The sequence below is a fragment of the Clarias gariepinus genome, chromosome 9, assembly GCF_024256425.1.
Source record: "Clarias gariepinus isolate MV-2021 ecotype Netherlands chromosome 9, CGAR_prim_01v2, whole genome shotgun sequence".
Classification (NCBI taxonomy): Eukaryota; Metazoa; Chordata; class Actinopteri; order Siluriformes; family Clariidae; genus Clarias; species Clarias gariepinus.
In genome coordinates, this window is record NC_071108.1 from 14,453,941 (window position 1) to 14,481,495 (window position 27,555).

A 27,555-nucleotide genomic window follows, 5' to 3' on the forward strand; every position below is an offset into this window, starting at 1 on the left:
ACGACGCAGCAAAACGGACGTTGGCACTGGCTATTGAGCGGCGACGAGGACACAACCTGCGACATTTAGAGACCAGCTTTATAAAATATAGTGGGAAGAGATGGTCTTTTCTGCAGGACTGACATAACATCTAAAGGTAATATGTGCGCTGCCGTCGTTTTTTAAACATTACATAGAGAAGAACAGGCATAAGTAAAAAGCACCTTGTCGGAGTTACATAATTTGCGCCGCGGTGACCCAGTTTCATTCCTGTTTCTGTATTAAAGTTTTCCAATAATGGCTAAGTAATATTTCTGAGCGTTTTATTTCTGAACAGTTGGTTGACATTGTTGCACAATTTTATCAGATTTAGACGACTTTCTCGGTTTGTGGATCAGTTTATGATACAGTCTGGTCGGATTCACCCAGTGTGCATTGACCTAGTTTCCTCTCCACAAGATGTTCAGCGCGTTTATGAACCTGTGTATGAGTCATCATGCCTTAAATCGTTTTCATTTCTTTATCTTATCACAAGGACTGTGATTAACACTAGCTAAACGTTTCACAATACAGTACTTTCTTTTGCCATTCTTCTTACTTACACCAATATGTTGTATAATATGTTGGATAAGCTGCATCGACATAGCAGAAGAACTGAAAATGTGGGATTGAAACTCAAAGTTACAACGTGATGTCTTATTCTGAGGACAAATTATTTAATCAATATTCGGTTTTATTTCTTCTTATTCTACTTGTGTAAATGAGTCTTGTGGTTATGTTCTTAATTTTTGGAGAACAGTCTAAAGGAGAGAGTAGTTATTTTCTGGATGCAATCAGGAATCAGGGAGAAAAATTCATTACAGATGCTGACCAGTAGAGCCTATGGATTAACAAGCATAATGTTCTTGTAATTTGTTTTCAGCAACTGCATCCATATAGAATAATTCCGTTCAATTCATTTTTTATTTATGTAGACCTTTGAACTATGATAATGGTCTCGAAGCAGCTAGAGTTAAATAAATGGAAATGAGTTTGAAAAGTGTCAGAAAATATGTATAAATTCTAATTAATTACACATTTATTAAGAATTAAACAGCACCTGCAATTACTTCTTTTAACTTGCTTTTAACTAAAACACATGCTCCAGTGTAACATAGTGTTCAAGAACACGCTCCCAACCTTGGTCCTGAAGTACTCCCTGTCCTTTGTAGATTTTCCTATTCTTACACTCTCAGTTCAATTCAAGAAAGCCTATTTTAGCGCCTTCAAATTCAAATTTTATTTGTCACATACACAACATGATATTCAGTAAAATGCTTATACAACTGTCATGTAACCTAAAAACAAGTGTTTCCCTGCAAGAAATAAATTGCTTTGGAGAGTACAATTTAATAAAAAATAAAATATTCCAATAAAGCAATGAGAATATAAATGTAAAAAGACAAAATTATATACATATACTGTACAGTATATAAGAATACAAATTGTGATATTTTGTATAATATAATTGATTTATATATATATATATATATATATATATATATATATAAATCAATTATTTTGTATAATATAATTGATTTATATATATATATATATATATAAATCAATTATATTATACAAAATATGACAATTTGTATTTTATATATATATATATATATATATATATATATATATATATATATACAATTATAAACAAAATATTAAAAAATATATTTTTTTAAAATATGAGGCGTATGGATGAGGTGTATTAAAGCAGGAAAATGAGTTCCAGACAGGAAGTAGACCTCTGACTCTGAGACCAGAGCTATGAACCTGGGTGTTCAAGTTTAAAAATAGACTATCAGCTGTATTGCCTTAAATGGAGATGATCACTAAATAGTGCCAAAGTAGCTTTTGAAATCCCTGCTTTACGTGCCTGCAAAAACAAAAACATCAATATTGTGTCAGCACTTTGAATTAGATTTAGACACAGCCAGGAAAACCGAATGTTACAGATTTGGATTCCAGCTGAGAGCACAGATGGACAGGATGCATGCCAGAATGTGCAGTCCCCATTCATGAAGAGACAGAGTATTTAAGCAGAGAACTTCTATAGGCCACATATACAGGTGGTTACGGAAGCAAAACCATGGTAAAGGTTCATTTTACTACTTTGCACATTGTTTTTTTTTTTGGTCATTATTATTTAAACTTCCGATCTAATAAGTTGTATGTATTGAAACTGATGCTTGCTGATATACATTTTGTACTCAATAATGTAAATCATAAGATATTTTCATATTAGGATGTGTTTTAGATTGTTTTTATTGTACATTACATTTTATTCGGTTCCAGTATGTACTGTATATGAATTATGTACAGTGGTGGCCAAAAGTATGCCATGTATTGTAGTACTCCTTGTGCACTAATAAGCTTTCTCCATCTGGCTGAAAAGTTAAGAGGGAATTCTTAAGTGGATTGCGAACTTCTGTGGCACATTTCTATATATTATCTTCACGATGCAGACAATAGGTTAGCTAATAGGCTGTTTTTTCTATTCTTCATCATGTAAAGGCTGACACTTTGAATATGGCTCCAAATTCCATCCACTGGTTTCGGAAGGGCCTGCGTCTGCATGACAACCCTGCACTTCAGGAGGCTGTGCGGGGTGCAGGTACCATTCGTTGTGTTTACTTCTTGGACCCCTGGTTTGCTGGGTCATCCAACCTTGGAGTCAACAGGTGGAGGTGAGTGGGTTTCTGTCTTTTGTTAAAAATGAATTCAAAGTGTTATGAATGCATGCTGCTGTGCAAACCTATGTTTATAAATCTTGCAAAATAAACAAAATAGTTGTAATTTTCTTGGTCTGTGAGGTATTTTTCTCTGAGTCTAGTTACAATGCCTGGCAAAAAAGTTGCAGTTTGGGTTTAAAGAAGCAAATAGATAAAAGCCTAACTAAGGCACTGTGATAATGACATGTCATGCATACTGTAGGTCTCTCTGGAGTCACCGTTATGATCGGGACAGATCCAGGCACTGCAGCATTATGTGGCGATAAAATTAGGTTAGCTGGCTCATCAATGCCAATATTCATCTGGCTAAATTGTAAAAATATAGTTCTGGGGGCATGAGCAATCATTTTTACTCATGAATTGGTGACAACAGAGCCCCCTAATCCAATTGAAAATATTTTAAATGTACAGGAATAGACTCTTCTGTCATTAACACAAGATAAATGTATGGATGGAAATAAATGTTGTGATGTTGCATAGGGATATTAAAATGATAACATGGTGAATGAACACTAAAGATAAAAGAGGAGCAATAAAATATTGATACAGATGACTTTATATATACAGTGTATAATCTACAACCTCTCTGTTATTACACACTTATTGCGTGTAAAACTGATTAAAGGATTCTGTTTACACTATATAAACTGGTTTTAAGGGAAGAAACAGAGGTGAGAAATTAAACATATTTTAAACATTGAATGACAAAATATTCTGATTCTCTTATTAATACTTCAATCTGAGATTTTGGTTAGACATTAAGGACATCAATTACACTACCTAGACCTTTTAAGTGCCTTTTCTGTCAAACTATGGCATTCCAATTACACAGATTGGATGTACTGCCATCTGAGGCATGCTACCTGACAGACCAGTTTTCAATTCCCTATTAGATTGTACAAGGTGTGCACCATGCAAAATGTACAGATGACAGTAGTATATCACTTTCTATTATTTTATATTGCTTTCTGATTTATCATATAGAAAATCCAAACAAACAGCTAAAACAAGATTTCTTTTCCAGACCTTATGCTGTCACACTAATTATTTACATATGGTGCTATTTTAAACATGTCCGCCCACATAGCAATTTGCCCATACTGGGGATCAGTGCTGATTCTTGTGAGAATGTAGGCCAAGAGATAAGCAGATGCTGTAAGTGGAATAGCTGTGAATCAGTGAGTCAGCCAAAACTGTGACAGGTCTGTCACAGATCATGTCATTAATATTTCCTTATTTTTATGAATGGAATATTTAACTTTTTAAATATTTAACAGTCTAAATGCACAGAAGCATTCTGTATACATTTATAATTAAGGTCTATAGCATAATTTCTAATAAGTGAGAATAAGTGAGAAAATTAAGAACGTATTATTATTATTATTATTATTATTATTGTTATTATTATTATTTTCCCAAAGATGTAAAGGAGCAGCAGAATGTGTAATTGTGAATGTGGAACAGTACTACATTTTACTCTTGTACTACAAGTTTAATATGCTGTTTCCCTAATTTATGGTGTACCTTTTACGGTTTTCACTTTTAAGGACACTGTAGTCTATTGTGCATAATATCATGTTTATGAATAAAGCAACTAGAATATGTCGTGTCTCATTGTCTATGTAATGCCTTTTCTTGTGTTTCTACCATATCAGTAGGCCTTAGTGGAGTATTAAATACATTATGACTTATTTCTACACTATATAAAATGTCTAATCAGCTGGCATTCTATAACACCACGCCTGAAAACAGTGAAAGAATAATAATGCCTCTGTGATTTGCAGAAACACAAGAAAGCATAGACAAGAATGGCTTTTATTGTCATACCATTACAAGTTATTACAAGCAAGTATGTATCTAACAGAACCTAATGTTATTCTATGTTATTTTTACATATATAAAAATAATATATATTATATATTATATATATTAATGTATATATATATTTTACATTAGTGCATATATATATATTTTACATCAGCGCCAATGAATTTGCCTCAGTTTAACTTAAAACTTTTGCCGCACCCTATGTGGAGCAAATTGTCACATGACTCAGAGAAATAAACGCCAAAATTACGTTCTTTCTTTTGAAATGTAAAAGAAGTGCTGTTGTAGTTGAAAGCAGGTCACTAGGCTAATTTTATGCCCTTTGGTGGCTCCATACTTGTGCGATCATATGTAGGCCAGGACAGTTATATAAGTTATGTACGTATGACTGAGCAAAGCATTGAAAAAGTTTTTCAATAAGCCATTTAGAGCATATACCCTGTAGGTCACAAGAATAAACAAGTTTATATAATAATTTGTTTATTATTATTTTAATTTTTATTATTATGATTATTATTATTATTAAAACAATTGCGGGATCCATACTGCTTTCTAATATTCACTCATTTTCCAAATAGTAATGCACGTTTTTATGAATGAAGCTCAGAAAGTAGATGTGTTTAGTAGTCCATACTGTAAGTTGGTTGTATAATGGAAATATGTCAGGGTGGGGACAGTTTTCTATGTGGAGCAAAGGGAGCTTTGCTGTCTGGCCTCTAATCACGGCTTTGCCAGCAGACTGTCTGTCCTTGGGCTCAGTCTGTACACCACAGCCAGAACACAGACACAGGTGGGAGGTTAACCAGGCCAGGGGCATGCTTTGACACCAGACATATAAATTAGAGCTTTCTGTCTATGTTGTAAACATGCAGTCCTTATATTGTAGTGTAGTCTAGGACAACCGGAATGTATGCTTTTTTTTCTAACTAATGTAAGAATGTACAAAAAATACCCTTATCATTTTGTTACCTAAACTAACTACTTGTGGACTGAGTGTCTGAGATCTGAGATATTATATATGGTTGTGTAATTTTACAATATCCAACATTTTGCCCAATTTTAATTTTAATTAAATGTATGCAAATTTGTGATTTTGACAATTTTACCTGCTTTTTACAGAAGGTTATATTCCATTATGCTTTCTGTTTTCAGTTGAATGGGATGTTCAGTTCAAGTACACACTGTGATTAAAACAAAAAAAGAGACAAGTCAACTACAAAGAAACTGTAAAATGTCAATATTTACAGAAATATTCAAAAGATTGTGTGTGTCCATATCTGTCCCCCCCTCATATACTGTATGTGTACTGTATATTCTCTTGTATATTGCCTTCAAAAACTAAACAAAGGGTGCACCCAAATCATTGGATCACACACTTGACAGGTGGAAGCTCAGACTACCTAATGATGTTCTGATCCTCTGCATGAGCTTCAGAGTCAAAGTGTACATTAACAGTTGTTCAAACCAAAAATATCTTTAAACCACTTCATGTCCAGATGGGCAGTGTGTAAGGAAAACTGTGAATGGAAACTTATGGCAGCTCTAAGATAACACTACAGCTTACCTGGAATGTGCGCTGTTTATGGAAAAGCTTTAGTGTTTAAATCCTGCAACAGACCAGTGTTGCACGTGCAGGCAGGTTTAGAATTGCCCTGAATAGTCTTCATGTTAATCTTTCACAGTTTGTCTGACTTTCACAGGCAGTTCTTCTTTTTTACACTAGAGGGTAGTACAGTTACATGATTAATGATGATAAATGTAGTTACTTTCTTAACGAGGATTGCTAAAGTTTGACTTCATCGTTGGAAGGCATAGGCGAGCAGGATGGGCATAAGGGTGCATTCAGAATGCCAAAATGCCTAATTGGTTGTCTTCTACAATTATGATTGGAGCTAATATATTTTTAAAATCATATTTAAGAACTGTAGCTTCCTGTTATTTGTTTATGTTTTTGCACAAGTATGGTGGGATAATATTCAGGTAGCTTTTTATTACCTAGTAGATATGTGAATGTTTATATATATTTTATTTTATTTTAATATATTAATTACATTTATTTATATAGTTAAATAGGTCAGTAGAAAAAAAAGTAAAATAAAGCTTGTTCAAAATAAATATGCTACTATAATATTTTTAGTGGAGCTCTTAAAAGTGCTAAGTATCTTAAATAGCAAAAAATAAATTGTTCGAAAATATATTCCTCCTTACTGTGTACTGAATAACTGAAATGCATAAAAATATACTCTGCTTTTTTATTTATAAAACTGACTGTATATGCTTGTTTTTATTTTATTCCTTAGATTCCTCCTTCAGTGCCTAGATGATCTTGACTCCAGTCTCCGAAAGCTCAATTCACGCCTTTTTGTTATCAGAGGTCAACCAGCCAACGTTTTTCCACGATTATTTAAGGTGAAATTTGTTAAATTTATCAGCCGTTTATGTTTTTTAACCAAACTGTTCCTGAATTGGTCAGTTTTCCTAAAGTTAAAAAGGAGATGGTAGCTTTTTTTTTTTTTTTTAGCTTTCCCCTCTTTCCTTTTTACCCTTTTAGGAGTGGGAAATATCCAGGTTGACGTTTGAATATGACTCAGAACCTTTTGGGAAAGAGCGGGATGCTGCCATTAAGAAGCTTGCAATGGAGGCTGGGGTGGAAGTCATTGTCAAGATCTCACACACGCTTTACAATCTGGATAAGTACGAACTGCTTTAATTCCTTAGTGTCCTATAATGTAAAAATAACAGGCTCTAAATTAAATATATACAATAGCAATATTGTTTATAATAATAATAATAATTATTATTATTATTATTATTATTATTAGCTTTTGCAAAGTCTGCATTCATGCTGAGTCTCAGCTCAGTGTGACACAAGAGGCTGCATTGGTTTTAAATTTTTTTGCCTCAAATGTGGATAAGCACAGCTTCAGGTCATTCTCGGTCTAAACACATTTGAGGTTTGGATATGTCTGCCAAACAAAAATATGGTTAAGCAAAATAATTGAGTTTTACAATTGTATATAGAAAAGCTGGGAGTATTCCCACATCATACAAAAGGTCTCAAGAGAACATGTGGCTAAAGAGGTGGTTCAGCCTGCTTTCACTTATAAGCTTAATAAATTGTTTATGCATTTTTAAAGACAGATTGTTTATAGTAACTTCAAATGGGTTCTGAACCCATGTAAATGAGGTGTAGTGTTCTAGTGAAGCATGAAGTGAAGTGCTCCTTAAATGAATTAAGTGATCAGCAGCTGGGATAAGGAGCGGAGAGAGATCACTTAGACTTAGTCATACTGTACAGTATCAAAATTTGCAAGTTTGGGAATCTTTCCAAAGCATTACAATAACAATATTGCCTAGCAATTATGCGAACCTGACACAGGTCAAGAGAGTAGAGACAAAGAAGTCAGATTTACAGAAGCCCCACCTTACAAACGACAGTACCCAAGGGATATTCTGCTAACATCCTGATGCCAGAACACAAATGTCTTATGTCTTATATCCTTAGGCACCAGAGCTGCCCAGGCATCAGTACACTATGTTGGTATTAAATATTTGAGTGGTAATGTTATGGCTGATCAGTCTATGTGTTAAGCACATCAAAAATGGTGTCAAATCCCAGATATGTTGGTTTGAAAAGAATGACGAAACAGCATGTGCTCTTTAATTTAATTAGTAGGCAACTGGACTTGCCCAGCAACATTAATAGGCTAACTTAATTGTAGTGCATTCATGCTGATTTATTTAGACAATTACAGTATTTGATCAATCATAGAAAATTTGGAACATTCCCATTGGATAAAATGACATTGGGTGCTTTCTTAATGTGTTTTTTTATTTACTTGTCCTTTCCTAATAGAATCACTGAGCTAAATGGCGGTCAGCCACCCCTCACTTACAAACGTTTCCAGACTCTGATCAGCCGTATGGATCCACCAGAGATGCCAGTGGAGACCATGTCTAGCACCCTTATGGGCTGCTGTGTCACACCTGTATCTGAAGACCATGGGGACAAATATGGCGTGCCTTCTCTTGAAGAACTGGGTAAGATATACAGTATGTGGTTTATTAGTTTATTTTATGCTTTCAATTTTTTGGTCTTCATTTTTTTATATTTGTTATTGAAAACATCAGCAGCTCTGAAATTCCAACTTCCAAGAGTAATACAAACTTTTCCTTTGTATTCTGGAACATAATGGGTGTTATAAATGGGTCTGAAATAAGATTGGCTAATCCTAGAAGCTTATCATTGACTGGCTGCAAAAAAGCATACTGTAAAAACCTCAGAAAATATAAATGTATTGAATACATGGACGTATAAAATTATTCAAAATTAGTATTTTACATTTTTTTTTTTTTTTTACAACAAAAACCAGGACCTAACCTAGAACTGCAGTAAGATGACTCCCAGTGATTATAGTGTGGGAAATATTAGCCTTGGAATATCTGGAAAAGGTGTAAGGTGACTCCCAGGTAGCAGCAGCACAGACTTTCTAAAGTGGCACATCACAAACATGGACCATGATATATGACAATCTTTACAGGGTGACATATTACAGTAGTGCTTGAGGTCCAGTTCTGGCTATCATTTAGCCACTGTTATATCTTAGATATAAGAAAAATCTAAGAACTTTTCATCAGAGTACCATTTAAACTTGCAATTATTTGATATAATGTGATAATACTAGAAATACTAAAAGTGAGATATCATGCTTATAAACTATCACATATAAACTACCACATATTTTTCTTCAACAATATTTTTATTGATTTTAAACAGGGATATAACAAAATTAACATGTAGTGATTATTTCACACTTTATAAACCCCTCTATGGTTAAGAACTGTTAAAAACATTATTTAAATCTAGAAGAATAAAATGCTCAAACACCAACTTCATAGAAGAAAAAAAATATTTGAACTCTTGGTGAAATTGCATTATAAAAAATAGCAAACAGCTGTATGGCCCTAGGAAAACAAATTGTTGGAGAGTGTAATTGTAAAAAAGTTACACTTACTTTAGTATTTTTGTTTAGAAACAAAAATAGTTTGGTGCTTGAAATCCAGGTAGGAGAGGTGTCAGTTGGTAAATATCATCTCTGTACATTTGAGTAGGTGTCTCATTTGATTGACATAAGTACTTCTTATACATGCAAGCAGATGTTCTCATACAGATAACAATGGACTACAATTGTTTAAAAGTTTCAACAAGTTTATTTTGTTGAAATCTGTCAATTCCCATAGATTTCCATGCATTCAATTTAAAAAAATAAATTTTAAACAACTGTTTTTTAAGATATGGGTTTTTCCACTTTTTGGGCTTTTCACCAATAGTCATCATTTAACCATTTACATCAACTTTTTGATGTTATTTATTACAATTAATATAAAAGTTTGTAAGAAACAGAAAGCGGCTTTTCATGGTTTCTTTTGTCTTCTGTTGATGGAGCATCTCTCGTTGCTGTGTATCAGCAATATGCAGAGATTGATTGCCTCCATTTATCTTTATATCTTATCTCGCAAAAAGCAATGCTCTGGTCAAATTTTGTGCCAGCATCATCACTCATTGCTCCACAGTTTTGTGAAAAAAAATCAAGTTGAGAGAGCAAAAAGAATTGTCTTAAATGACATACTAAAGCCAGGAATTCTGTATTCTTTGAGGAGTTTTTCTGGCAACTTCCTGTAAATGACTGCCTTGTTTTTTTCCACGAAATCTTCTTACAACTAACTGGAAGGCTTTCCATGCCATCCTTGCTTTTGAAGTAGGGCTAAATGAGTACTGTAACTATTTTGACACATTCAGTAATTGCAATTTAAACTGCAATATTTATCCATTTTGTCTTCAAACTTATTAAATCTAGGCTAACAGCAAATAATGGCATAAATAAGCCCATTAGGAGAATGTTTGCCATTTATTTAATCACCTTGAGGAAGTTCACTATTCTGTGGACCAAAAAGATAGACTACCTTATTTTACCTTCACTTAGTCTTAGAAATTTTTCGACAAGATATTAAAATGCTGGGTTTGTTTTGCATTAGGTCTAAATTTTTCATTAGACCAAGTTTATTGTGTAAAAGTGGCAACAAAATATTCTATGATTTAATAAGTAGTGGATGTTATATGCTTTTCTTTCCAGACTCCATTGATTGTCAAAGTGGACAATCACTTTTGGTATAGTTTGTATTACTAGCCTATTTAAAAACATACAGTAGCAGCAGTACTTTGTGTACCCACTTGGGAGGACCAACAAGCAAAGCAGTAACTTTTAAGTCACCACAAAGCCAGGGGCGATTCTAGGATTTTGTAAGACGGGGGCACAGGGGGGACCAAGAACCAGTCGGAGGTGCCCATGGCAAATGAGATTCAATTATGGTTCTAGTTAATGCATATCAGGGGTTTCAATTTGTCATAGGTTTCCTTCATACAGACAGCATAACACAATGGAATTGATGGAAAAACATTGACCAAGCCTGATCCATGGAGGCTCCACCCTGTAACCCACAGCACTCAATAAATCTGCTGCTAATGTTCCATTGCCAGACACCACAAAGTACTCTATGTATATTTGAAAATAGGTGCTAAGTATTTTATGTTTGGGCATAGGATTTGACACAGAAGGCCTACCCTCTGCTGTGTGGCCAGGTGGGGAGACAGAAGCACTAACAAGGATTGAGAGGCACCTTGAGAGAAAGGTAAAGGAATTAATTTAGCCTTGACTTAAATAAAGTACCTTTATCTCACTGTTTATGATTTTTTTTTTGTCCCTATTCCAGGCTTGGGTGGCCAACTTTGAAAGGCCAAGGATGAATGCCAATTCCCTGCTAGCCAGCCCCACAGGCCTGAGCCCTTACCTTCGTTTCGGCTGTCTCTCCTGTCGCCTCTTCTATTTCAAACTCACAGATCTCTACAGAAAGGTTGCCCCACATTTCATCAGAGTTTAGAAACAAACAGAATAAAAGTATTTTATTTTAAACACTAAGTATAATTTATTTTGTTTGGGATAGAATCATAAGTTTAGTTTGCAGCTTTTTTATTTATTTTTTTAACTTAAGTTCAACTTAAGCCTGTGTATTAATAGAAACATGGAATGTAGTTGTCTAGAATTTAAGAATATCAATCACCCCTTTTTCCTTTAGGTAAAGAAGACCAGTACCCCCCCTCTCTCTCTTTATGGCCAACTGCTGTGGCGGGAATTTTTTTACACCGCTGCCACCACTAACCCGCGATTTGACAAGATGGAGGGAAACCCCATCTGTGTGCGCATTCCCTGGGATAAGAACCCAGAGGCACTGGCCAAATGGGCAGAGGCTAAGACTGGTTTTCCATGGATTGATGCCATCATGACCCAACTGAGGCAGGAGGGCTGGATCCATCACCTAGCTCGTCATGCTGTGGCTTGCTTCCTCACTCGAGGAGACTTGTGGATCAGTTGGGAGGAGGGCATGAAGGTGCTTTGCACGTTTAGAGAGCAGTAAATATACACTGATTAGCCATAACATTAAAACCACCTGCCTAATATTTTTTTACATCCCTTTTGTGCCATCATAACAGCTCTAATGTGTTGAGGTATGGAATCCACAGCAATCTTATCTCAATCTCTGTGCTTTAGCACCAAAACATTAGCAGAAGACCCCTTAACTACTCTAAATTGTAAAGTGGGGCATCCATGGATTGAATCTGAAGACCAAGTCAACTCTTTGAACTATTTGTCATGTTTTTCAAACTATTTCTCAACCTTTTTTGCAGTGAGGCACTCTACATTGTCCTGTTGAAAGATGCCACTGCCTGTAGGGAATACCATTGCCATAAAAGGGTTTACGTAGGTGATCCAGGACCCAAGGTTGTCCAGCCTAACATTGCCCAGAGCATCCTACTGCCTCTCTTGGCTTGTGTTTCCCCATAGTGCAAACTGGTGCCGTCTTTTCCCCAGGTAACACATAATATAAAAAGGTAATTAATTCTTCCATTGCTTCATGGTCCAGTTCTGATGCTTACATGTCCATTGTAGCACTTTTGGCTGTGAACATGGGTCATCACAGGTACTTTGACTTTGTGTAGCAAGCTGCTATACATTCCACATGTATCACTGAGCCTTGTGCGTCTATGACCAGTGCATGCCAGACACACCACACAAGACCTGAGTTTTAGAGATGCTCTGACCCAGTCTTCTATCAATTTGGCCCTTATCAGAGCTACTCATATCCTTACTTTCTCCCATATTTCCAACTTTAACTCAGAGGAATAACTGTTAACTTGCTGCAAAATACTGTATATTTACACCCCTTTGATAAGTGTTACTATAATGAGATAGTCACTGTTATTTACTTCACCTGCCAGTAGTTTTAACTGTTATTGCTGATCAGTGTAAACACTATCTAATTTAATAGGGATTCCTGTGCAATTGCATATTTTCACTTACATTATGCAGTAACCCAATCATGTGTCAGCAGTACAATATTTAAAATCATGCAGATACAAAACAAGAGCTTCAGTTAATGTTCACATCAAATCTGAATGTGAAAAATCTGATCTCGCCTAAAGTAATGAGTTGAAGAGTGCAGGAAAAAGGTGATTATTTTTTAAAACATAATTTTTAACTGTCTGGTTCCAGTGAATCTGTGTGATTGGTGAGCAAAGATTCTTGCCTTTGTCTGACAGGAATGGACCCCTATATGTTCATCTGATGCGATAATCCACTTCGCAGTTTAATGTTTTGTTCATCTTTTCTGCTTACCATGGCTAAAAAGCATGATTAATTGGTTTACTATATTCTTCCTGAGACTTCTGCCAATCTGCCAATTTTTCTCTGATGCCTTTTATCAAAGGGATTTCCAGCCTCAGAACTGTCACTTACTTTTTTTGTTTATTATTTAATATAGAGAATTGGGTGTTTCCAATAACCTTAGAAGTCTGCTTCATTTACAATTAAATAGAAAAGTACTGTACCCTGGTAACTGTCTTAATGAAGAGAAATCTTTTAATTAGGTAGAGTGGGGATTTTTATTATGTATTATTGCAGTCTATTGGATTTGGAAATGGCTTCCTAATTTGAATTACATGGAGTTATCAGTGGTTCTTCCAAAGAGTTGCTTTCACCTTTCTTTAAGCTTTCAAGGTGCAAAAATGGAGATATACTGTCCCCACTGTATATCTTGAATCATTAACAGTGGCTATTAGGGCCAAACCAAGGATTCATGAAATTAAAGGTGAAGGCCAGAACATACATTTTTCCTTTATGACATTTTCTGGCTAGTTAACGACCCATCGTCTTTCGCCCTTATGTAATTAGAGCTGTTTAAAACATATTTAAAGATATCAGGCTACAAAATTAATTGCCGCAAGTCTGAGGTAATGCCATCAGGAAGTAATAAGATCATTGCTGTTTAAATGGATTAATAGAGAAATACCATGGATAAAACTTAAGAGGGTCTCAAGAAGATTAAAACAATTGAAGCTGATAAATTTGAGATTGTGGGTAAAGTGAAGCATTATTAAAATGGAAGTATCTCAATTGAATTATATCTGCATGATTAGACTTTTTGTGTAATGTAAAGATACCTGGCTTGGTTTCAGATACAAGTTGAGCTGACTGCCTTCTTGGATAAAAGACTACATTAGGTATAAAGGTCAATCCTGTTTTGTGCATTCTAGCAAAATGTGGGCTAATGCCATTAAGCCTTGTACATTTATTATTATTGGAAGCAAGTAATAGAGTATTGAAGAGTCTCCCTAACTATAGATAGGCCGAGACGCATTTTTCTTTTTAAAAGGCATGACCAAACAAAAATTTACTTGCACTGGCAGGCTTTATGGTAGCGGATTGTTCTTTGACTTTGGATAAGTCAGACAAAGGCGGGTTTGGCTGAGAGTATAAAATTAATGACAGATCACCTCTTTTGAATGTCTAGTTCAAAGGGCTAATAATAACCAAGGGAAGTTTAATGACGTTTGGTCTCAGCTTTTGATATATACATAATAAACATAATGGGAAAAATTATTCCAAATAGTATACAGGTACAAGGTACTCGTGCAGGTATGTTTATATTCATATTGTCTCCCCTTGCCCCTTTTGTTCTCTTTCTCTCCTGTCTCACTTTCTTTCTCTGGATCTGTTTCTCTCTGTCTCTCTTTAATTATTTTTCGGTGACTTGTTTGCCCATATTGTCTGTCATACTATGTGTGTCTAATATTTTGATGTTTATTGTTTGTAAATTGGACTAGGTTTAAATAAAAAAAAAAACTTGTATTGCAAAAAAGTCTTGTTTACTGAAAATCCTAAAAGTATTTCTGAAATACTCAAATCAGCTCATCTGGAACCAGCATACAATCTGGCTCCCAGAGATCACACTTTTTCTTCATTATGATGTGAACATTACTTGATGCACTTCCCCATATTTGCATGATTTATTTGCATTTTGCTGCTGCAACATGATTGGCCAGTTAGAAAACTGCAAGAAGGTATACCGGTGTTTCTAATAAAGTAGATTTTGAGTTCTGTGTATCATTATGTGGGATAAGGTGGAAGTTGTTGAATATATGTGAATTAATTTCTGTTCTCTGAATATCTGGTGTTCAAAAAAATCAACAAACCAAAAAATATAATTGTCCAAAAGTGTGGGTTTTCTACCAAGATAGTAACAATACAATTATCAATTTTATCTGATATAAGAAAAATAAGTTAGTAATTCAAATTTTGGATTTTTTTTTTTTTTACAACCAAATTTATAACCATTTATGAAAGTCACCATATGAGCTATAGCATTATAGCAGTGGATAGCCTGTAACAAAATTCCTTCTTGAGTCAACCCTGTTTCATGTTTGTCCTCTTTCCCATTCTTATTTGTTAAGAAGTCAAGGAAGTGGATTCATATACTGTATGAACACTTTTCATTTGTCAGTGGCCACATGTTGTATGGATTGGAGGTGTTAAAAAACCTAATTGCTACATTGCCATTTGGTCTTTACAAGTTCCAAAGAAAATCATCAGGGCTTCAGAAGTGTGAGGATGTTACTTATGTAACAATAGCACAAAAACATGAGGGTCTGTTAGGCCACCTTGGCCACTTGGGTTGATGGGAATGGTCAGAGTATGAACATGATGTAGAGGGGTCCATTTTATCAATTGCCTAAATGAGATGAATTTTGTACTTTTTGAAGAAGCTAGCACAGAAGAAGTCACCAGTTCCACCTGTCCACTGGCGAATACAATACTATAATTTTTTTTCCAAATGATTAATATATTTTTTATATTTTAGTCTTGAATTTAAAACACTACCTGTTGACAGACACAGACTTGAACCCAAATGTGACTGTAACATACTGCAGTACTGTTATGGTCTTTATTCTCTGAAGTGTTTAATTGTTTAATGGAATATGATCATACATTTCTTGCTTCATTTGGCTAGTCTATAATAATAGTTGTTATTGACAGGTGTTTGAAGAGCTCCTGTTGGATGCAGACTGGAGTGTGAACGCAGGCAGCTGGATGTGGCTCTCCTGTAGCTCATTCTTTCAGCAGTTCTTCCACTGCTACTGTCCAGTAGGGTTTGGTCGGCGCACTGACCCTAATGGGGACTTTATTAGGTTGGTAATGTTACCCATAAATGGTTAGGTAGTAAGTATGGTACAGTAATAAGACAGCTTGTGCAATGAAGAGTTTTTACACCAGTCCTTTTTACTATATAATGTAGCATTATATGTGATTTACTGCTGTTGGAAAATCCTATTTTTTAAAGAGATAATGTTTAGAAATGAGGACAACTGTTTTCAAAAGCAATGGTAAGTGAGTTTTTTTAAGCAAATGGATAAGGAAGTTTTTAACTATTTTTAGGTAAAATAGTTTAAAGTATGGATACACTTATCCTCTATTATCTTTTTATTTTTGCTTTTTTTAGCACATGCATAATGCGTCATAAGCTTAAAGTTTATTTGTGATATGTGTATTTGTTGTCTTCTCGGGGATTGGGTGAAAAGTTCAGTTGTTCCTTTCCCCTTTGTAAATTGTGGTTGATTGCTTTTAAGACAAAAGCCATTCTTAGCCAAGGCATCTGGAAGCCTGTTAACTGTGATTCTGTTTGTAGCTTCATGCTTTTTCTCTGTGCAATACCGTAGCCTGTTCTGTAGCTCGGTAGCATCTTGTTTCATCAAAAGGGATTTTAACCGCTTGGTAAAGAATTACTAAGCCTGGCCTGCATTTAATACATAAAGAGCTCCAATGCATTTCCCAGAGGGCATGATAGGAGGTGGGGTCCAAAGTCACAGATAAAAACACTCCTATCTAGCTTTGGGCAACTCCTCTTTAACAGACTCTTTACGAAATGTTTAGTGGTGCTCTTGGTTTTAAATGCAGCCCTGTCTGTGCAAGAGAATGTACAGTAATGAAATTTCTTGGCCTTATTACCAAGTGGATTTGCTGAGAGCATAGCTTATGCTCACATTTTGAGAGTCTTTTATCTGTTTGAACAGCAAGCTTTTACTTATAAAATCTATATAACTTATTAATGTACAGTTAAACCTTGGATTGTGACCATAATTTGTTCCGGCAGCATGCTTGTATATCAAATGTTACATTGCATTGTCATTGCTCCGGCACCGCTACATCCTTTTAAACTTTTTTTCTTCACGAGGGCCTTTATTGCAAGTCATTGTTACTAAAGAACAGTCACTACACTTGGACACAAAATGAATAAAATTAATGGTTTGGATGCGCACACATGTGGTCACAATATTATAGTAAATAGTACACACGCACACAATATTATAGTAAATAGTACACACGCACACAGTGCGCTTGCATCACTTGTATAGACGTTGACTATACGAGTGATGCAAGTGCACTGAGACTGAGCATTGGCAAGGACAATCCCACAGCACGAGGGAGAGAAGAACCACTGGCTTAGTTGTGATCACGTGACGCTCAGCAGACAAAGTGCATGCATACTACTTATATACTACTACTTATATACTACGTATATCAAGACCTCGCCCATTTATTAAGTTAAAATTTATTTTAAACTTTTGCTCAAACATTCTTGCAAAGCACTCGTAGACCAACTTACTTGGAATCCAAGGTTCTACTGTATTCAGTTGCATGTAGTGGCCTTTCCCACCCAATGCCCAATGTAAATATTTTTGGTTCTATAAATTTCTGAAATTCTGTTGCTTGTCCAGGCAGGATATAAATGTTCCTGGCGAAAGGGTTGTGGTCCCTTTTGGCAAAACGAGGGGGCCACCCAGCAGCTGAGGACAGTATACTGTGTTGCTCGTTTGACAGCTAGCAAGTTTCTCTGCCTTGGCTTGGGATCACTGTCGTCTCAAAAGCGATCAGTAGCAGTGTGAGGGGCAGGGAGTGAACCTGAACCTCTTACTTAACCCTGAGTTTCAGTTGAGCAGAGTGGGTGGGTTAGGAGCGGGGAGTTGCTTGATTGGATGGATCTGGCGAGGACTAAAAGGGTGGGAAGGGTTGGTCACTGCCTCTGCTTTCTAACGCGTGTTATAGTAGGAATCTCCGTAGTGTCTCAGCACAAACAGAAACTGTTGGTTTATACTTCATCTGCCAGTCTGCAAGCATTGTGGTGACATCGTCCACCTTCTGTCCAGGCTCTGGTAAGGTGGAACTTGTAGGTAGGTGGCCTTTCTCTGTCCTGGGACCAGAAGGAATTGTACTAGGGCTTTATTGAAGTGATTTGTACCCTTGGCTGGGTCCTTACAGTGGTGTGGTGAAATGTTCATAAATATTAAATATATATCTGTAACTCAGCTACACTGTGTATACAAAATGTATATAAAGCAACAGTGTTTCCTTATGGGTCTAAAACCAGCACGTTGATTATTTTTTTTATTTTACATACATTCATTTATTTGTAGTTTTAAAAGACAGTTTTGAATTGAATTTAGTCTTATGCAGGTTCTGTATAGCAATGAATGCTCATTCATATATATATATATATATATATATATATATATATACACACACACAGTGTATATAGCACATGATTACAAAAACACTTGCAATATTGCATATTTGTGTAATTGAAACTTGACAACCACCACACACACAGCCTCTCCTGTATCTATGATGAGACTCTGCGGTTTAATCTCTCCTTGTACTTCCAGACGTTATTTACCTATTCTTCGAGGTTTTCCGGCCAAATATATCTACGATCCATGGAACGCCCCAGATTCAGTGCAGACTGCTGCAAAGTGCATCATTGGAGTTCATTACCCGAAGCCCATGGTGAACCATGCAGAGACTAGTCGCCTTAACATCGAGAGGATGAAGCAGATCTACCAGCAACTTTCCCGCTATAGAGGACTAGGTAATATTTTAAGGGCTGTCTTGGGTGTAGGTTTCAGTAATGTTATGTTCAATGACAGATGAAGCATTTTGCAAATAAAATTAAATATGGGCCTCCTGCATTCTTAGTGCATAAACATACTCGCTATGATATTAACAAACCGAATTCAGTTAATCACCAGCCACCCAAGTACACAGGTTTGGGTTGTATGCACAAAAGACCCTAGACACTGAATGTGCATCAGTGCAAATAACTGCTACCACAGCTGCAGTTTGTATTGCTGTTTAAGATTTGCACAAAAGTGTACAAGTTCTGCAGTTCGATTTCATTGCACAACGTTGCTTACTGATTTGTTCCACAAAGTCCACATTGTGATTTAACAAACTTGATTTTCATGTGTATGCAATAGCCTACCTTTGGTTTGTGTTGTTCAGCAAAAACTGTAAATTAACATTTATAATTAATTATTGTTACCATTTTTAGTAATTTTTCAGGCTTCTTGATGTCTGTTATTCATTTACACAGGACTTCTGGCCTCAGTGCCATCTACGCACAATGGGAATGGGAATGGGATGGCCTACTCTCCAGGAGAACAGCATTCTGGAACCAACACACCAGGTAATGATCTAATATCTTTTTTTACTTTACTAGATTACTTACATATGTGCTGACTGATTGCTTGGTGATTTCTATCACTTCTCAAATACTTCTACTACCAACGAGATACGCTGTATATGCCTGGCCCAATTACTGATTTTGTTTTGATCAGTTTTAAAATGACATGACAAAACATCTCTGTGACAGACTATACAAATCTTTTCTTTTTAATAGAGCTTAATAAACAGACAAAATTCGAAGTAATCATTAATAAGTTGGACACACTTCCAAGGCAAAACTTATAACTCCCCCTTTGACAAAGATCACAGCTTGCACATGCATTATGTAGCTGGCTTGGAGCATTTCTACTTTTGTACTTTTGCAAATGTTTACTCACACTAACATGAAAGTTTCTAGTTGATGATTAGGTCCTTTCCACAAAGCTTCTTTGGATTTTGATGGATGTTTTTGATATTTTCTCTTTTTTAGAATCTATGTTTTTAAGATTATGAAATCTAAAGTAACTATACATTAACATTTGTATCAGTGTAGTTATATCTTTTCACTTTGGTGTGACCACAATGATTTGGAAATGGTCTTATTGTATATCATGATAAAATAAATGCATTGTGGGATACTGTATGCATAATGAATCTTGTATTAAAAAAACAGAAAAACATTGGCAACAAAAACAATGGCAACTATCTACTATTTTTTTTAGGTTTAATAACTATTACATAACCTTATCAATTCCTAATGAAGCTATAAAATATTTGAATATTGGTAGTACCACTCTCAATTAAATATTTTAGATTTTATTTCAAAATGATTTATAAGAATTTGATATAGTTTTTGGCTTCTGTGTCTGGTAATCACTACCTGATACCCTCTAGAAAGGTTTCTCTCACTTTTTCAGGTTTAGTTATTTAATGGTGAAAGCTACATATACATTTGGTCATGATGTAGAAGCTGTAATACTTGTTTTGTGTCAATGCTGGCCATGCTCTTTGGTAGAAAAGTATGGTTAGATAGTCTCATTCCTGCCTTTAAGTCTTATGGGGAACACACTTTTGATGTTTACCACCTTTTGCAGGGCCAATATAACTTTCAAAATTATCTTTTACATGTGGGTTCTATACAATAGAAGGGCCCCCAAGTACTCCTCTTTTCTGGTTTAAAAAATGAAGAAGGATGAACATTAACCTATCCAGAACTAAAATAGTTCTCATAATTTACAGTTTTACAGTTACCTTGTACACTGTTTGAAAAAAGGAAACATAATTAAAATTTGAATGATTTGCTATTTTCCTCTTTTTCCTAGTTTCCAAAAAATATTTGCAGATTTTCTTTACATTTCCCCATTGATCAGTTAAATGTGTGATCAATTCTTGCACAACATACTGTATATGAATATGTTAAAAAGAAGTAAGAGTATACAAAAGTAGCAGTACTTACAGTAGTTCCATCTTTTTAATTCTAATGTATTTACCTTTATGTAACTTGCACTGTGATAGCACCGGCCATGCCAGGCAGCTCGGTTGCCAGCGGTAACCGGAGTGGAAGTATTCTGCTGAACTTTGATAGTGAGGAGCACCAGGGACCAAGCAGAATGCAGCAACAACAAAAGCTAGGTAAGACTGAAACCATCAATTGTGTTTTAGTTTGAGATTGCTTGTTATGGTAATCATATGATCCAAATTAAATTGTTAGCTGATCTCTTTACGTTCTCAAAAGCTCTACTGCTCCTCCACAACCTAACAGTGTTCTTTTGTATTCGGTTCTGAGTGACTAAGAAAGCCACTGAAGAACAGTCCTCATTGCAAAAAAACCTCCTCATTACAATCTGTTTAGAATGACATTTTTCGTGACATGATGCATTATCATGTGAGAAAATTGTGGCCATGAAGGGATGCATATGATCAGCAATAATACTTAAATAGGCTGTGGCATTCAAGCAGTGATTGATTATTGCCCAAAGCGTGGCGAGAAAAAATTCCCCACACACTGACACCACCACTGAACAAGGGGGGATCGGACCATCGATTCATGTTGTTCGCTCATTTACCAACTGCTTTTGGTGACAAAATTTGTATTATATCATCAAATACTTAACTCTGGCTATGCCATTGGCAATAGCAGTCATGTCTAACAGTCAACAATCTTATATGAACTCTATCTAGGTCATAGCATCGAGTTTAGAAAAGTTTGATTATCATCTAAAGTAAGCAAAAAAATCTTAATGCTATTCTACCCATATACTTATTTACAGTAGAATAAAATGTTTTTCTACAGAATCATAGGGCATGACTAAAAGTATGCTAAGAAGGATTACATAATGCAAATACAGTACAATAAAGTATGTACCCAGGAAAATACAATACAATCAATAGACTGCACAGTGCACTACAGTACACAATACACACTACACAGTACACTACAATGAGAGTGTACTGAGTGGCATTGATTACAAGAACTCAATTAACTGTCAGAAACAATACATAGCAAGAAAATGTGGAAAAACAGTAAGGTTAAAGTGTTACAGTCAGAAGTTTAGTCCCTACAGCGGATAGTGAGGACAGCAGAGAAGACCATCGGGGTCTCTCTTTCCTCTGTTGAAGACATGTACACCACACGCTGCATCCGCAAAGCCACCAGCGTTGTGGCTGATTGGACACACCCCTCTTACACACATTTCACACGGCTGCCATCTGGAAAAAGGTACCGAAGCATTCGGGCACAAACATCCAGACTGTGCAACAGCTTTTTTTTACAAGCCATCCATCTCCTCAACAAAAAGGGACTGAACTGATGAACACACACACACACACACACACACACTCATACACAAGCATTATCACTCAGCTTAAGTCAACTACCTTAAAACATTGAGACTGGACTGACTAGTCAACACAAGCACAGACACACTGACCTACACCACCAAACTATCGTACACAGAAATCTGTAAAGGCTTCACTGTTTATCCCTTTTGCACAATATTCATTACTTTTTGCACTAATTCCTCAATTCTTGCTGCTGTGTTAAGGAATGTTTACTGTTTCTCCACTACCTCAACACCATATTTTATGTTCTGTTATGTCGTGGTTGTCGCACTGTCACTTTGTTGTTGCTCGTTTGCACATTTGCACGTGCACTTTATGTTGTCTGAAAACCTGTAGATAGTCTTCCTTAGTTAGTTAGTTTTTGTTAATTTATGTTGTAATTTATGTTAGGACTGTCTGTCTTGTTTCTGCTAGCCAGCTAACTAGGCCTCTTAGTTAGCTAGTTTAGTTTCTCTGTTAATTTATGTTGTAAATTTATGTTGCATGTAGCACCTTGGTCCTGGAGGAACGTTGTTTCGTTTCACTATGTACTGCCAATAAAGGATACTCGAACTTGAACTTAAACTTGAGGGTAGAGATATTGTTTAAAATTTTAATTTTAAAAGAGACAGTGCAAAATAATGAAATACATTTATTAGTAATTATATTAATATTTGTAACAAACATGTTCAGTGAGGATTTCACAGTTTTAAACACAGTTTAGCCAACCAGATTTTGAAATCAAAACATTTATAAAACTCAAGTAACTCATTATTTTCTATAAGACCTATGTGTTTACTGTATATTTATCAGTGGCCTTTCTGTTTCAGGATGTGTGCTTCATACAACAGGACGTGTTGCATGCAAGAGGGAACGAGAATCGGAGCGAGACACCGAAGGAGACGACACACTCGCCACCTCTCACAAGCTACAGAGAAGAATAGCAGAGATCACTACAGTGCGTAGCACCAATAGCCACCATCCTGGTATTGTAATTAAGCATAACATTAGCTAATAAGAATTTAAAATCAGATAATCTCGTAATCATAATGAGCATCGTCTGTACATATTTCACACAGTCTGTACCAACTGTACCCCTTGCATTTGTTTTTCAGAAGAGCTAGATGGATGTATCAGACTGAAGTGAACATCGAAGCAGCAACTGGCCTTCAATATGATTTTTTTTTCCTTTCTTTGTTTTCGAGGGAATATTGGTTAAAATGAATAGCCCGAAGAAAAAAAAAACAGATCAATCAATCAAGACTGGTCCTTTTCAAAATAATTATATTTTTTATGTATTTATTTTTGTTATTTAATGCAGGTTAATCCTTTTTTTTTTTTTTTTTTTACCAGAAAACAAACTGCCATTTTAGTTTTTTTTTTTTTATATTTGGAAACCTTTTATATCAAGAAGAATATAAGAACATCATATCTTTGCAGCAGCCAGTGTATTTAAGTAATTGTATGCATTAATACACAAGAATCCTACTGACACAAACGCTACCTATTCACTTGATTGCAAAAGTTTGCATACTCTTACTTTTAAATAAGTAAATAAATGGGTCAAAACGTTTATATTGCTGCTAATAGTGAAGAATTTTGAAATGATTCTTTATAATGTAATGTAAATGTGGACTGTTATTCTACTTCCCTGACTTTTTCAGGACTCAAATTTGTGTGTGATGCAAAAATATGGATTTTTTTTAAGATTATTTGTTCACTCTTCAAACAAATTGTCCATTTTACCATTATAGTAATATTGTCATTAAACCCCCCTTTTTTTTCTTTTTACAATATTCACCATTCTTTGATGCTCGGTGCTTTCAGTTTAAGGTCTTTTTTTCTGCTAAATCTTGGCTTCTTATAACAATGGAGCCTGTTTAAATATTTATGGCAAAAATCAAACATAACAAAGTGAACATGTTGATTGCCTGTTGTGGCACTTTAATATAAGTCAAAGCGTGTCAGTAGAGGCACAAACTTTTTAACCTGCTAATAAAGATAACTGCAAATTAATTGTTATGATGCCCTGTTATAAAAGGCACTCAACTGGAATAGCATGGAAAAGTCATGTCCTATAAAAAGAAGTAGATTTTTATTTATTATTTTTTTTTTACACATACAGTAAAACAAGAGAAATGCAAACTTTTGGACTCAAATATCTGTGTCAAAATTCTCTCATCTTTAAAGCCACATCATGTATGTCTATACTTGTAAAGTACTTACAGTATAGTAATGCTGTTTTGTTGATTTATGTCATGTCTTGTTTAAGGCAGTGTTTAGAACTCATTATATAAAAAAAAAAAAAAAGTCCTGGACACTATTATGGTAAATAATGTAAAGTTATTTTTAGAGTCTTATGGTGATATTGTAATTAAATTAGAAAACCAATATGTTAGGAATGTTCTGGTTTGTGGAAGTGGCCATTTATTTTTATTTAGGATTAAGCAAACATCCAAACATTATAATGCTTTATAGTACAGTATTTTATAGAGAAACTTTGGAAATCAGAATCATGAAAATCATCTGTGCGCATGGAGTTTGCATGTTCTCTCTGTGCTTGTTTCTTCTGGGTGCTCTGGTTTTTTCCGACATTTTAAAGACATGCAGATTAGCTTAATTGACGTTCCCAAAAAAATTGCCCATAGTGTGAATGTGTGTATGTGTGTCTGCCCTCGTGTCCCAAGTCTCTTGGGGCAGCCTCCAGGCCTTCAGGACCCTGCTCCAGGCATGCCACTTTATCCACAATGTAAAACAACATGAGTGATTGAGCGAGTGAATGAGATTTCATTCAAAATTATAATAAAAAAAGGGTGGTTAATTTTTTTTCCATTTTTATATATATGTTTATATTTTAATATTAGACCTCTTGGTCAAACCTCACAGCCAGCAAATGCCTACTGCACAACATACTCTTCTTAAAGAATAGGAGTAACTGATGTAAAGATGTTCATACCAGCTATTTGTCATAATACATATACATAAAATTTATGTGATTTTCAAGGCTGTACATACATCTAGTTTTATAGTTGTGCATGAACAACCTCCCATCCTCAATTTTTTTTTCACTTTTCACTACTGAAAATGAGCTCTACTGTACTTGCACAGGTGAGCACAAGTGAGGTTATTTTTGTCCTGCTGAAAGTTTGTTTGGTTCTAAAAAAGCACTAAAGTTATGAGCCAGATTTTTATTTTATTTTATTCTTTTACAGTTTTACAGTACAGTACATTGATCAGTTGACTGGATGTCAAAGGCCATGCTTTTTCATTTATTCTGTAAGCTGTGATGCCTTATAAATTTAAGGCACCAAATTCAGCAGCAGTATTTTTGTAAGAAAAGTGATGAGTATTTTCTTCCTCTAATTTTGATTTTTACTATAAAAGATGTAAAACCCAACAATATATATTTCAGCTATTTCCAAAGGTTTTTTTCTGCACATGCCAAAATAAGTAAAAATAGAAATCACAAAAACACTGAATTATACTTTTATGTGAGAGGTAATGATTTATATAACTGAAGTATAATTTTTAAAAGCACTCAAAGTGCTTTACTGGGCATTGTGCTTCTCTTAACTGATCTATGTATATAATTGCTACTGATTTTTTTTTTGCAGGTCAAATGACCAACATCAGTCTTAAAGCTGTTACATCTGCATCAACGTTTACAGTGTCACCAGTCCAGGTGTACACTAAAGGAGTTCTTTATAACATGTAAATATTCTGTAGGACATAAATCTTATTCCTATATGTGCAGTGATTAATTAGTGGTATTTAATGCATATTTTGCTGAGATTGTGTTTATGTTGTTCTGACCGCTGTTGGCGTAGTTGGATATACACAAGACTGGTGTGAAAAAAGGACTGTTACTAATAATAGTAAGGATCAGCTTTGCTTTTGAGTGTTGAGAGTTGTTTTTTTATGTGTGCTGTTGTAGTTATCCATTTTTGTCACCACAAAAATAAGGCAAGTCTTTTTTTCTCTACTTGGTTTTGTTTTGTTCATTTCATTTCCTTTCTGTGAAATGTGTTTGATTTGACAATTTCTAACTATCTTCCAGTCTTTACAATGTCATTGTGCAAAATGAGGTCTAAGACAGAAGTAAAGTGTTGAACCATAATTTTTTTGTCTGTCATGTTTTGTTCTAAACTTTCTGAATTATCTTCATTAACCACTTCACTCTGGTTAGGGTCAAAGTGGATCCTTTTCTGGCATCCCCATCCAGGTTGGGATTTCAGTAAGTCACCGAGCACCATAAATACACACAATACCACATCTTTTCATATTTGATGCAGTTTACTATACACTTATCCACTTGATCCAACTTTGGCCTTGAAACTGAGGTATCAGTGTGTGTAAAAATCATATCTTAAAATATGATAAAGGGTAAGTGCAGCAGCTATTTAGAATGTAATTAGTGTACAGTCGTGGCCAAAAGAGAATTACATAAATATTGGAAATTGGAAAAGTTGCTGCTTAAGTTTTTATAATAGCAATTTGCATATACTCCAGAATGTTATGAAGAGTGATCAGATGAATTGCATACTGTAGTCCTTCTTTGCCATGAAAATTAACTTAATCCCAAAAAAACCTTTCCACTGCATTTTATTGCTGTCATTAAAGGACCTGCTGAGATCATTTTAGTAATCGCCTTGTTAACTCAGGTGAGAATGTTTACGAGCACAAGGCTGGAGATCATCATGTCAGGCTGATTGGGTTAGAATGGCAGACTTGACATGTTAAAAGGAGGGTGATGCTTGAAATCATTGTTCTTCCATTGTTAACCATGGTGACCTGCAAAAAAAAAAACGCGTGCAGCCATCTTTGCGTTGCATAAAAACGGCTTCACAGGCAAGGATATTGTGGCTACTAAGATTGCACCTAAATCAACAATTCATAGGATCATCAAGAACTTCAGGGAAAGAGGTTAAATTTTTGTTAAAAAGGCTTCAGGGCGTCCAAGAAAGTCCAGCAAGCGCCAGGATCGTCCCCTAAAGAGGATTTAGCTGCGGGATCGGAGTGCCACCAGTGCAGAGCTTGCTCAGGAATGGCAGCAGGCAGGTGTGAGCGCATCTGCACGCACAGTGAGGTGAAGACTTTTGGAAGATGGCCTGGTGTCACTTCTCTCCAAAAAAAACATCAGCAGAACATATGGTAAATGGTATGGTAAAAGGACTGCTGAGGACTGGGGCAAAGTCATATTCTCCGATGAAGCCTCTTTAAGATTGTTTGGGGCATCTGGAAAAAGGCTTGTCCGGAGAAGAAAAGGT

General features: G+C 35.4%; 1 protein-coding gene across 1 annotated transcript; it reads left to right on the forward strand.

Annotated features, from left to right (window-relative positions):
• Positions 1 to 26,405, forward strand: cry3a (cryptochrome circadian regulator 3a). Its single transcript, XM_053503632.1, has 14 exons — positions 1 to 136; positions 2,533 to 2,705; positions 6,878 to 6,986; positions 7,129 to 7,271; positions 8,434 to 8,618; positions 11,179 to 11,267; positions 11,349 to 11,489; positions 11,712 to 12,023; positions 16,007 to 16,158; positions 18,691 to 18,893; positions 19,398 to 19,490; positions 20,984 to 21,100; positions 23,119 to 23,274; positions 23,404 to 26,405. Exons 2-14 carry the CDS (start codon positions 2,548 to 2,550, stop codon positions 23,433 to 23,435), a joined length of 1,890 nt encoding a protein of 629 aa, XP_053359607.1. The 5' UTR covers positions 1 to 136; positions 2,533 to 2,547; the 3' UTR covers positions 23,436 to 26,405.
• Positions 26,406 to 27,555: the final 1,150 nt, after the last annotated feature.

Coding starts and splice junctions, on each gene's coding strand:
- cry3a (XM_053503632.1), top strand. CDS start 2,548: ATGGCTCCAAATTCCATCCACTGGTTTCGGAAGGGCCTGCGTCTGCAT. Junction 6,987..7,128: donor TTTTTCCACGATTATTTAAG/GTGAAATTTGTT, acceptor TTACCCTTTTAG/GAGTGGGAAATATCCAGGTT. Junction 11,268..11,348: donor AGAGGCACCTTGAGAGAAAG/GTAAAGGAATTA, acceptor TCCCTATTCCAG/GCTTGGGTGGCCAACTTTGA.